This window comes from Pangasianodon hypophthalmus, chromosome 15, assembly GCF_027358585.1.
Source record: "Pangasianodon hypophthalmus isolate fPanHyp1 chromosome 15, fPanHyp1.pri, whole genome shotgun sequence".
NCBI classification, from domain to species: Eukaryota; Metazoa; Chordata; class Actinopteri; order Siluriformes; family Pangasiidae; genus Pangasianodon; species Pangasianodon hypophthalmus.
This window is the reverse complement of record NC_069724.1, coordinates 14,660,692-14,674,311: the sequence shown is the minus strand read 5'-3', so window position 1 is coordinate 14,674,311 and position 13,620 is coordinate 14,660,692. Positions and strand designations below refer to the sequence as shown.

The window sequence follows — 13,620 nt, the reverse complement described above, 5'->3', positions numbered from 1 at the left end:
TGATAACTCTGGGAGATTATTGATAAAACTGCAGTAGCTGATGTGAATATACGTTTGACGTGGTAGCGTGGCAAGGTGCATACTATGATTAAGACAAATTTTATACGAGATGAGAATGAGATAGCTTCAGACTGCGGAAATGTGACTATATTTAATCTGAATGTTATTATTATATCAAGCATGCGACCACCATTATGAGTGGGTCCTATTACATTCTGATTAGCCCCTACTGAATCTAGAATGGACACAACCACTGTTCTCAGAGGGTCTTCTGGGTTATCAAAATGAATATTAAAGTCTCCAACAATTAATGCTTTGTCTAAAGAAACAACCAGGTTTGAGATTAAATCTGCAAATTCACAAAGGAATTCGGAATATGGCCCTGGGGCTCTGTAAATAATAATTAGTGGAATCGACTGGGTAGACTTATTTTTTGTGGCTAGATTTGTTAGGTTAGTATAAAGAACTTCAGACACATTGAATTTATGACTAGGTTTTTGTGTGATGCCTAGATCATCATTGTAAGTGAGTGCAACATCTCCTCCTCTGCCAGTTAGACGGGGCTGATGTATATGACTGTATCCAGGAGGACTAGCTTCATTTAATGCTACATACTTTGGTTTAGTCCACATTTCTGTTAAACACAGTACATCAAACTTGATCAGTAATAATTTCATTGACAATAAGCACTTTAGACCTAAGAGATCTAATACTTAACAGACCTAGCAGATCAAGATCAAAGGTGCTGGCTACGCATTCAGTATGATATAATTTTATGTTAATTAGATTATTAAAACAAACAGTATTTCTACATTTTTGTTTAGCTCAGGGAACAGACACAGTCTCAATATTTTGGAACCTAAGTGACGACTCAGGTCGGTTTAGCCTGCTTGTCTTCTCCCCGGCCTTGGCTCTGGATTGTCACCGATTAACTAGGTCTATTCTGAGACTACATGCTATGCTGCAAGAAATGAGAGCAGCACCTTCCTGAGTGGGATGGACACCATCCTGCTCTAACAGGCCAGCCTTGCCCTCAAAACTGCTCCAATTTTCTATAAAGCCCACATTGTTTTTGGAGCACCACCTAGACATTGAGCAGTTCAGTGACCATAACCTACTGTAAACTACATTGCCACGCCGCATCGGGATGTGGCCAGAGCATACTACTGCACTGGACGCTGCTTTCGCTAATTTACACACCTCTACAATGTTACTCTTAGTAACCTCTGACTGACGAACACAAGTAAATCACAAGTAAATATTTAACCTTGAATTTTATTGCACAATATTCCCATAAAATTGGGAAAGAATAACATGAAGAAAGGCCATAACAAAAGGTATGTACAAATGGATGACAGAAACCTAAGCAATATATACAATTTATGTGAACCAAGACATGCTGTGCTAAATAATTTAAATGTGATCATATAGAAAGAATTAGATATAAATACACATTCAAGACAAATGATAAATGCATCTCACTAACTATTTAACATGTAAAATAAAATAACCTAGGCAAAGCCTGTTATGTTTTTTTTTTTTTCCCCTCCATGTTAAGACTCAGACACATGGCCTTATTTCAGAACAAAAAAATCTGTTAAAATGAGTAAAAAACTAACATGTTCAATACCGTTGTATAAAATTCCTTTTATAAGGTTATTTATATCACCCTTTTGTGGGTCTTTTCGGGCTGTCCAAGCACAGCATGATCAACAGACATATACACTATATGATCAAAGGTTTGTGGACTCATGACCATCACAGCCATATGTGGGCCTTCCCCAAACTGTTGCCACAAAGCACACAATTGTGCAGAATGTCTTTGGATCCTGTAGCATTACAATTTCCCTTCACTTGAACTAAGGGGTTGAGCCAAAACATGTTGCAGCATGACAATGCCCCTGTACTCAAAGTGAGATCCATGAAGACACAGTTTGCAGACTGCATGCCAGGCTTCCTCACCCAACATCAGTACCTGACCTCACTAATGCTCTTGTTGCTGAATAGGCAAATCCCCACAGCCACATTTCACAATCTAGCAGAAAGCCTTCCCAGAAGAGTGAAGGTTATTATAACAGCAAAAGGGGTACTAAATCTGGAAAGAGATGTTCAAAAAGCACATATGGGTGTGATGGTCAGGTGTCCACAAACTTTTGGCCAAATTGTGTATTTGCTATTCCATTTCTTCAGAAGTAAACATAGTACAGTGGCTGCAAAGCTGAAGAAAGTTCATTGTATAACATCCCAGCACTTCACTTTCAAACACAAATGTTGTATACAAATCCCTTTGTAACACATCACAGCATATATTTTTTTTTAATCTTTTCTACCTGAATGGAAGCAGAAAACAACTTCATTCAGCCAGTAAAAATGCTCTGTGCAAATCACCCGCAATTATTTGAGGTAGTGCTGTACCAATGAGTTTCTCCACCTCTTTTGCTGACTAACACCGAGACGGTGATTAATATGGTAAACAAATAGAATATTTTCAGATTATTGAGCATTTTAAATCAAAAATGAACATAAATCAAAATAAAATTATTTTAATATCTACATGCCAATGTCTTAGATACCTAGTAATGCTCTTTTGTAAATCACCTTGTTATCTATGGTATTCTTTTTTTTTTTTTTTTGCTTTTATTGTTACTCCAGGGGAAAGGCAAAAGGATAATCTATATATAAAAATCAACTATTGTCTTTGAAATGTAATGAAATCTGATATTTCCGGTCATTTACTGGAATTTACTGGCTGAACTCTGATTCCTCAAAGGCTTTTAGGGGTGCTTCCATCTGTTTGTATCAAACCCGGGTGTCTTTCTCAATGTGGTTCTTTAGGCAGGTGAGCACACAGCAATCGCAATCAGGTTTTCAGACCCCAACAAACAGTCTGAGACTGTATGAACTCACCCATGAGATGCAAACTGAGCCAGAGGACAGAGATGTAGCACTGCAGAAATGCGATATGTTCTGGATATTTGGACTGATAGACAAAAGATGCTATACAAAGAAGATGCAGCAAAAAAAAAAAATGCTGGATGCCATACACAAAATGTTTTAAAGTAGTTATTAATACAATTATCTAATCATTTATTTAGCACTGGCTATTTGCGATTTCTCCATGCACTTGGCAAAGGTTTGTTCACCTTTTTCCCCCCATTCTCCTATTTCTCATATTTCTTATTTCAATTAATTAAAGTTTTACAAGTACGTTTTCAGCCCTACACACTCCTTAGCCAGTTTTTTTGTTTATGTGCAGTGTGAAACCAAACCAAACTACACCAAACAGCAAACGAACCCAAAGTACCAATTTCACTCCGATTCAGATTCAGCAAACAGACTAAAAGGTGCCCCAAAAGAACCTAAATTGCCCCTGCCATGGGGGAATGGGGATGTGTCCAGATATCTCCATCTCCTCTACAGCAGGATCTGGGCCACATACGGTGAGTGTGTGCTTGCAATTGCTGCCAACAAGGGCAGGTCACTGGACTCGATTCTGTGGAGGAAGAGAATAGTGAGTATCTTTAACTTGTCAGTCTACAGCTTGATTTCAGTTACAGTTTGACTGCTGTCTGAAGACAGCAAAGACCTCAATATTACTGGCATCAAACATTACACTAAATCTCCACTGCTTCACAACCAAATTTGAAAAAAGAAATTGATGCAGTTTCAAACTGACTAAATGGTCCATCAGAGAGGACATCAGTTAGGCAAACCTTAGCAACATTATTTAAGTGACAACGTTACAAAAGTTAAAGTTATAAAAGTTCCAAAAAAAGATTTATTACCCTAGAACCATGCCTAGCTCTTTGACATGCACCCTGGTCTGTCCTTTCAGGTATTCTGCAAGCATTTTGCTCTTGAAATAGAGCTCCTGGAGTCGGTCCTCTAGATGCATTATGCACTGAAAGGCAAACAGAGGTCATGAATAATTCACAAGAAAATTAAAACCAAAAAAACCAACCTTACACTGAGCACTTCAAATTAAGAGTTTTGTTTAATTTAACTATAAATAAATAGCATGCATCAACAGTAGGATAAGTCAGATAAAGATAAATATTTGGGATCACATCAGTGTTAAAAATAAATAAATAAATAAATAAATAAATAAAACCAAATGATGCTGGTGTAATGAAGGAAAAGCTAGTGATGCCAATTAGCATGATGTCAACAAATGTTCAGTAGGACAACTGAAAGAAAGAGCACTGTTAGAGAGGTGCACTCACAAAGTTGGGAGACAGGTTGAGACGGTAGAGCTGGTAAGTGGAGTGTAGCAGGTTGGACACAAGGTTTGATACCAGCACATCTTTTCCAAGCTTATTCTCTGTGCTGGGTCTCTGGCTACTGGCCACCTGCACTGTCCACCTGTCTGTATCTGCAATAATGCAGACAGCCTCAGCCACAGGCTCATCCAATACAGGATGCTTCAAAGTAAGTGGAAAAGAGAGACTTAAGACAACTGGTACCAACATCATAAGCAAGAGACAATATAAAGCTTAAAAATAAAAAGGAAAAGAAACTTCCCTAAAGCACAATAAACAAACTTTTTTAACCTGTTCTTGGGTCTGTAATCTTATTACATATACATTACATGATTGTAGCAATGATTTAATTTCCATGTGCATTGCCATAAATTCTGAACTGATATAAGTGCTATAAAATAAAGCTTGGTATTACCATGATGACTACAAATGGTGATTACACATGTATGCCAATATGTTGAACATATCTGGTTTGTAACCACAGGTATGGTTTTATTCATATTCACCTGGACTGCATGGGCCAAGTCGGACATTAGGCTTTGCCTCAGTTTGTTGTCATTGGGAATTCCATGTAGAACAAAGTCCGGTACATAAGTAGGACAGTAACTGCCAAACAGTGATCTCCCAAAGTTAGCAATGCTCGATTTGGAGTAATTTTCTGCCAGCTTTGCCCTGCCAAAAACAAATTCCAAACATGCACAGAATTATACCATATCCATTCTTCAAAACTGCAATTTGTTACTGCAAAATGGAAAGCCCAACAAGACACAGTAACCTATGTTTTGAAATAATGGCTTTTTTTTTTTTTTTTTTTTTTTTTTTTTTTTTTTTTTTTTACATATTCTAAATTGTATGCACCATATTACCCAGCTGAATTACATATTAGTTTTGTTTAGGGGAAAAAAATGCTTACTATGGAAAAAAGACACAACACTCTTGATCATGTGCACCAAGACCCAAAAAGATTCACATACCTAGGGAATGGTACTTCTATCTCTTCTTGCCAATCAGTTTGGGTTTCACTGAAGATTGTGATTGATTGTGTATCTTGCTCTTGTCTGGTTATTTCTTGTCCTGCGTCCTCGCTTTCACTGTCTCCCAGTGCGCTGTCTGAACTCTCATTTCGTGGAATCTCCCACTCATTCAGGGGGGATGTCTTCTTCTGCTCCCTCTCTTTCTCTTGGCCTGGCACAATGAGTGACACTCTGATGCTTTTGTCCTGCTCAACAGAACAACATTTCACACAGCAGCCTGTGTTGATGGGCTGTGTGCTACATTTACACATTGCCTGCTCCCTGTGCTGACAGTCCTGTTCATATTTCCTCACTAGGGATTCCATCCAAGTCTCTTGCAGATTTTGTTTTTCAGCAACCTCCTGTGAAGCTGCTTTGGAGACATCACTGATAGTCCTTGTTTCCACAGAGTTACCATCACTGAAATACTCATCTAACAGGTCCATGCACTCCTCTTGGGCCCCTGCGTTAATGCAAGGAAGGCTGCTAGTGATGTATGACAAGGTTTTAGCATCCTTGCTCTCGATTTGGTCCGTTATTAGAGGCTTAGGCAGCACAGTGCTACACTGCTGCTTTACATGGCAACACTGTTGCTTTGGTTTTTCAGTGAAATGCATTTTGTGTTTCTTGAGCTCGTCTTCAACCTTGTGCCTCTGGCTCTCTGTGTCCGACTCGGGCGACATGGACTCACCAATAAGGAAGGTCACTCTAGTCCCAGGCTCCTCTTCTTCCTCATCCAGGAGGAAAGAGGCCAGTGTTGTGCTTTTATCAGGTGGCTTCTTTTCCAGTGGGATCCCTGAAGACCAAACAATCTTTACAGGCAACGAGCTGGGCGCCACATCAGAGTCACACACATCCGATTGTCCTTGGACATCTAGAAGAGGGGAATTGGTAACCAGTGAGGCAGTGCCCACCTTCACCACTGTCTCTGTTAAAGGGCTAACTAATGGGCTGCCAACCTCCTGGCAGATCTGACTGTCACTCTGCTCCAGGGCAGCGATGACAGGCATAATGTGCTCTGTTTGCTGCTCTTCCTTCATGCCTGTTTCAATGCCCTCTGGGCTAGGCTTGTGCACAGTGACCAAAACATATTCTGACTCCTCAACCTCTCCACGGCGCAGCGAGGTTGTAATAACTGATCCAGGCACAGCAAAAGCCTCCTCGTCCTGCTCGTCATTTCCAGTCTCGAGAGCATATGTCTCTAATAGCTCTGAGCATCGGATGAAATATGTGAGCACATAGAGGAGCCGCTGAACCAGTTCCTTTTGCCGCCCAACCAGCACTGTGCGCGAGAGACGCACTGGCGAGCCAATTGCACCATACAGGTCGCCTGTGAAGAAGCAAAAGCCATTAGAAATGAAGAATAGTACTAGCTATACTACTAGCTTTAGTAGAGATGTACCTATATTCATTTTTAATCTTACAATATTGGCCAATACTGACTGTTTTTATTCAAATAAAATGCATACGTAGGTCGCAATCAGTTTAAAACTAAATGATTGACTGTGCATGTATAACATGTAACATGTATGTAGGATAATATATAACAGCATTGGATAGCTTAAAAATAGCTCATTCATGGGTCTAGTCACATTAAATAAATGTAATAATTCTGTCAGAACATAGAAATTATTAAAGTGCCTTCTCTAAAACAAAGGGCACTAGACTTGCTTCTGTGCAGAAAATACAAATAAATAGTCATGGCTGACATGATTCACAGTAATGGTACTAACTGTGAAAATGATAGCAGGCACAAGTGTTTTAAGTTACATCATATCAGTACTTGTACTCTGAAGCATCTAATTAGTTGGCATGCTACACAGAGAGTAGTATTCCTGCATTTCTAGAATGCTTTACTGGCTTCGCTGCTTTGTACATACTCTTCCAAGGTACTCAATGGTATGTCCTTGCAAACTCAAGGAGATTTGACAAAGATAATACAATATATCATCACATTGTATTAATAAAACAAAGGTTTTGGGACACCCCTCCAAATCATTGAATTCAGGTGTTCCAATCACTTCCATGGCCACAGGTGTGTAAAATCAAGCACCTAGGCATGCAGACTGCTTCTACAAACATTTGTGAAAGAATGGGTCGCTCTCAGGAGCTCAGTGAATTCAAGCGTGGTACCATGATAGGTTGCCACCTGTGCAATAATTCCATTCGTGAAATTTCCTCACTACTAAATATTCCACAGTCAACTGTTAGTGGTATTATAACAAAGTGGAAGCAATTGGGAACAATAGCAACTCAGCCATGAAGTGGTAGGCCCACGTAAAATCACAGAGAGGGGTCAGCGCATGCTGAGGCGCACAGTGTGCAGAAGTCGCCAACTTTCTGCAGAATCAATAGCTACAGACCTCCAAACTTTGTGTGGCCTTCAGATTAGCTGAAGAACAGTGCGTAGAGAGCTTCATGGAATGGGTTTCCATGGCCGAACAGCTGCATCCAAGCCTTACATCACCAAGTGCAATGCAAAGCGTCGGATGCGGTGGGGTAAAGCACGCCGTCACTGGACTCTAGAGCAGTGGAGACGTGTTCTCTGGAGTGATGAAACACGCTTCTTTGTCTGGCAATCCGATGGACGAGTCTGGGTTTGGCGGTTGCCAGGAGAATGGTACTTGCCTGACTGCATTGTGCCAAGTGTTTTTCAGGGGTTGGGCTTGGCCCCTTAGTTCCAGTGAAAGGAACTCTTAATGCTTCAGCATACCAAGACATTTTGAACAATTTCATTCTCCCAACTTTGTGGGAACAGTTTGGGGATTGCCCCTTCCTGTTCCAACATGACTGCACACCAGTGCACAAAGCAAGGTCCATAAAGACATGGATGAGCGAGTTTGGTGTGGAGGAACTTGACCAGCCTGCACGGAGTCCTGACTTCAACCCGATAGAACACCTTTGGGATGAATTAGAGCGGAGACTGCGAGCCAGGCCTTCTCGTCCAACATGAGCTTCTAGAAGAATGGTCAAAAATTCCCATAAACACACTCCTAAACCTTGTGGAATGCCTTCTCAGAAGAGTTGAAGCTGTTATAGCTGCAAAGGGTGGGCCAACTCCATATTAAACCCTACGGATTAAGAATGGGATGTCATTAAAGTTCATGTGCATGCAAAGGCAGATGTCTCAAAACTTTTGGCAATATAGTGTGTATATATATATATGTATATAATCACCAAAATAATACAACAATCTAAGAAAAGTTACATATATGGGACACAGACACAAAAACCAAAAAAATATTGAATAAAGACAGTTTCAGGACAGTATCAGAATCAGTTTTTAGCCAAGTATGCCTGAACACACAAAGGAATGTGAAGGCAGATCTCACAGCACACACAACACATAAATTAATAAACCGTTAACAGCAAAAAAAAAACAATGACAACATTTAATTGGTATCAGTGAAGCAACTCCTTCTAGTGTGTAACTGATGTGCCAGGATGTGCAAATTGGAAAATATAGTAATATCAATTAAAAAAAAAAAAATGCACAGTTCTTTTAATAACTATTGCAAAATCTATGTATATAGCAATTTATTGCACAGTAGAGGAAGGAAAAAAAAATAAGGTGCATCAGGTACGCAGGTGATCACAGCGGTTCTGTACTGGTGATTTAAAAAAATACTCTTTAAGGCCCATGTACATTCATGATTTTGATGGCCACTGGAAAGAAACTGTTCTTGTTCCTGGCTGTTTTGACACTCAGTGATTGGTAACATCTGGCAGAAGGAAACAAAACATCATGACAAAGAGAGGGGGTATGCATGACATGTGGAAGCTCAATGAGGGACTCACTTGCAGTCCAACAAATTTCTAACAGCAATTTGTGTGTATCTGCAGTGCTCTGGATCAACCAGCCTTCACATAAATGAGCAAAAAGCATCTGAGAAGTGCTGATGGGCTGGGAAATAAGGGGTGAGAGAAGTGCTGAGCTAGAGTGTTGGTCCTCTTTTCACAACGGAGACAAAATGCATGTTCATGCATATGGTTGATATAAAATTTTTTAAAAAACTCTTAGTTCTTTGCATGTTTTTGTGATGTAAAATAAAACTAAATAAAGATAAATCATGTCAGATCTATTTCTACCTTTAATATGATATAGCAGCTAGCAAAATTCAAGTGAAAAACAAACAAACAATTTAGGGGAAAAAAAGAAAATGAAAAAACAATAACCTAGTTGCACAAGTGCGCAAACACCTTTTTATAATGGGACAAAAGTAATTACCATATGTCTGTCATCAATGAAGTGATTCTGATTACCCTCAAATAGAGATTAGCTGTTTCTGTAGGACCATGGTCTTCAAATCCCACCCTAAACCATGTGGCAAAATGTGTGATGGTCTGATGAGATCAAGGTAGAACTTTTTGGGAATAATTCTAAAAGATATGTTTGGTGCACAAAAAAAAAAAAAAATTGGTATAAACTTTGCAGGCCTCTTTTTGATGCTGAAGATGAAGAACAAATTTCAATTTCCAGCATGACAACCACCCAAAGCACAAATCCAAGTCAGCACAGAAATGGCTTCAGAAGATGATCAAAGTTTTAGAATGGCCCAGTTAGAGCCCAAATCTAAATTCTATCAAAAACCTGCAGAATAAATTGAAGAGAGCTGTGCACCGGGGATCTCCTCACAATTTGATACATCTGGAGCATTTTTGGAAGAATGGAATAAAATTTCCAAATCAAGAAGTCAGAAGACTTACGAATTTACATAAACCAGAATTTACTTCTGTACAGGTAGGAAAAGAAAAATATAAAATATGATACATGGGATACAAAAATCGGTGGCAGAAAAAGAATGACTCTATTTTGAATAAGGTGCAGATATGTGCAGTTGTTTGCAATACATGCTGTGCAACATCAGGCTGAGGTAGTGGGTGTTACGGCAAACAAGTGCAAGCTCTAGTCCAGTTGTTTGTGCAATATACAGTCCTGAAAGTATTGGAATGGCAAGGCCAATTCTTTAGTTTTTCTATACAGTGAAGACATTTGGGTTTGAGATCAAAAGATTAATATGAGATGACCGATCAGGATTGCAGCTTTCGTTTTCTGATATTTACATCTAGATGTGTTAAACAACTTAGAACATTGCACCTTTTGTTTTAGCCCACCCATTTGTTCAAGGAATCAAAAATAACATGACTGACAGGTGCTTTTTGTTGCCCAGGTGTTTCCTGTTTAAATAATTAATAGCTCTGAATGTCTACTCTTGGTTTAAGCCCTGGATTTCACCTGTGAAGACTGCATTTGTTGTTAAAGATAAACCAACATGAAGACCAGAGAGCTGTCTATTGGAGAAAACAAGCTATTTTGAAGCCGAAACTGCTTCCACACGCAATGGGAATTGCCAATGCAACAATTTGGAACAATTTGGAACAATGAAGGAAAGGCCAAAGTGAGGAGGAAAAAAAGGATCTACGCATGATCCAAAACATAGGAGCTCAAGCACAGTGGAGGTAATGTCATGGCTGGGGTTGCAAGGCTTCTTCTGCAATGGGCTCAATGATCTTTACTGATGTAACTCATGATGGTAGCAGCAGAATGAGTTCAGACATATGCAGAAACAAACTGTCTGCCAATTTACAGAGAAATGCATTCAATCTAATTGGGAGGATCATGCAGTAAGACAATGACTCAAAACACACTGCCAACACAAAAAATGACTTCATCAGTGGAAAAAGGTTTTAGACTGGCCAAAGTCAATCACCAGACCTTAACCCAATTGAGCAGGCATTTCACCTCCTCAACAGGAGACTGAAGGGAGAAAGCCACAAAACTAACAACAACTGAAAGAAGCTGTGGTACAAGCCTGGAAAAGCATCAGAAAAAAGAATGCAACAGTTTGGTAATGTCAGTGGGTCGCTTGATACAGTCACTGCAAGCAAGGGATATGCAACCAAATATTAACTATAAGACTCTTTTCCAATACTTTTTCTCATCTAAAAATTGAGTGACCTGGAACAAAAAGTGCCATATTGTTTAACACATCTAGATGTAAATATCAGGAAATTAAACCTCAAATTCCAACCTATCATCTCATATTCATATTCATCTTTTGATCTTAAACCTAAATCTCTTCAGTGTGTAGCAAAGACAAAAGAATTGGCCTCGTCTTTCCAATACTTTTGGAGACGGCTGTATGCTGTGCAACATCAGGCTGAAATAGTGGGTGTTGTGCAAACAAGTCCTGGCTCTACTTGTCTAGTTACTCTAGCTGTAGTGGTTGAGGGCCCGAATGGCCTGTGGGGAAAAAGCTCCTCATTCTCTCTGTGTTGGCCTTCAGGGATTGGAAGCACTTCCCTCACTGCAACAGAGAGAAGAGTTCATTGTTCAGATGGTTGAGGTCCTTCACTATCTTCCTGGTCTTGGTCCAGCACCGCATGCTGTTGATAGACTTCAGGTAATGGAGCTCAGTGTGGATGGTACACTCAGCTGACTGCACACCCTCTGGAGAGTCCGCCTATCCTGCTTGATGCTATTCCCAAACCAGACTGTGATACTTCCCATCAGGATGCTCTCAGTGGTGCAGGTGTAAAAGTTCCTTAGCACACTGAGGGCAGTTTAAAGTCCCTTAAGCATCTAAAGTGGTAACGACACTGACGGGCCTTCATCAACCAGGGTGTTAATGTGACAGGACCATGACAGGTCCTGCATGATGTGAACACCAAGGTATCAGAATCTGTCCAGGGCCCCAGTGGAGAGAGTGGACAGTTTCTGGGGGTGGTAGCTCTTCTCCTGCTTTGTGCTGAAGTCTGGCACCAGTTCTCCAGGCTTTTAATGTCTTCTAGGTAGGCCTTCTTGTCATTATCAGATATCAGGCCAGCCAACAACAGTGTCTTCGGCAAACTTGACAATGGTGGTAGAGCTGGAAGTGGCTACATGGTCATAAGTGTACAATGAGTACAGCATGGGACTCAGGACACAACCCTGGGGGGCTCCAGTGCTGAGGGTGAGGGAGGGTGAGACATGTCTACGCACCCGCACTGCTTGTGGTCTGTCTGTCAGGAAGTTGGAGATCCACTGACACAAGGACGGGCCAAGTCTCAGGTCCTCCAACTTGGTGGTGAGTTTGGAAGGAATTACAGTGTTAAATGCTGAACTATAGTCAACAAAAAAGCATTTTAACACAATTTCCCTTCCTAATGTCCAGACTGCTCAGGACTGTATGTACAAAGTGTGTGATGGCATCCTCGGTAGAGCAATTAGGACAGTACGCCAATTGTAATGGGTCCAGAGTGTCAGGTAATGAAGTGATGAAGTCTCTGACCAGCCTTTCAAAGCACTTCATCACAAATGAGGTCAGAGCTACTGGGCGATAATCACTGAAGCAGGCAGGCTGGGTTTTCTTTTATGACAGGAATGATAATGGACTGTCGGAAGCATGTGGAGATTAAATGATGTGGACCAACTGTGCCAGGCAGAGTTTGAATATCCATGAACACCAGTGCTAACTGGTCAGTGCAGTCTCTCAGGACCCGTCCTGAGATGCCGTCTGATCCTGAAAGCCTTCCTCACGTCATGCTCCAAGATGATGAAAGCATTTCCTGCTCCGAGACTCTCCGCATACATACTGCCACTAGCACTGTTAATGCTGTGAGCACCACTAGCGCTGTTAGTGGTGTTATTTTTTCAGCTAATCTGCCAGAGAAGAGTCTGCATTCACCATTCTGGAGGGTTGTGTTTTCTAGTCTGTTACCGTTTTCAGTCTCTGCCACAGGCTCCTAGAGCCACCCAGCTGGAATTGTGATGCTAGTTTCCTCCCGTAGCACTGCTTTGCCTCCTTCACCACTTTCCGCATGTTGTAGGTCACAGCCTTGTACACATCCATGTTTTTGGTGGCGAGTCCCGCTTTACAGGTAGCTGTGCGAGATCTCAGAGCATTGTAAATGGTTTTATCCACCCACGGCTTCTTGTTTCAGCATTTGTTTGTATCTAGGCATAAGGAAGATGCCGGCATGGTCCGATTTCCCAATGGTCATCAGACACACTGTACTACCATCAGACACACTGTACTTCCCCTTGACTCCCCCAACTCCATTGTTCTATCCATGTGGTAAACCGAGAAGAACTCGGACAGCTGGATGGCATGGTCCAGTACCGCTGGGTTCAGCCATGTCTTTAACGTTCTTTAAAGTTTATTATTTGTAATAATATACAACCTTTTAGAGAAAAGATAATATCATGCTTGTGCATTACTATCATGAAACATACAATAGTTTAGCTATTGTATGTTTCATGATAGTAATGCACAAGCATGATATTATCTTTTCTTAGTTTTACCCTATTCTCATTAAAAGTTGTTGAACTTGAAACTTAGAGAACTATGTGACTTGATGGAGGTGCA

At 40.6% G+C, this 13,620-nt stretch overlaps 1 protein-coding gene across 7 annotated transcripts in view; it reads right to left on the bottom strand.

Annotated features, from left to right (window-relative positions):
- Positions 1 to 1,259: 1,259 nt before the first annotated feature.
- Positions 1,260 to 13,620, bottom strand: part of fnip1 (folliculin interacting protein 1) — an 83,100-nt gene continuing 70,739 nt past the window's right edge. For all 7 annotated transcript variants that reach the window (XM_034311166.2, XM_034311167.2, XM_026941087.3 and 4 more), the window contains 5 exons: positions 5,234 to 6,602; positions 4,766 to 4,931; positions 4,224 to 4,421; positions 3,786 to 3,901; positions 1,260 to 3,493 (listed from right to left, as the gene is read on the bottom strand). In XM_034311166.2, coding sequence (XP_034167057.1) covers positions 3,415 to 3,493; positions 3,786 to 3,901; positions 4,224 to 4,421; positions 4,766 to 4,931; positions 5,234 to 6,602 — 1,928 coding nt within the window. In that variant the 3' untranslated portion in view covers positions 1,260 to 3,414. The remainder of the gene's footprint in view (positions 3,494 to 3,785; positions 3,902 to 4,223; positions 4,422 to 4,765; positions 4,932 to 5,233; positions 6,603 to 13,620) is intronic.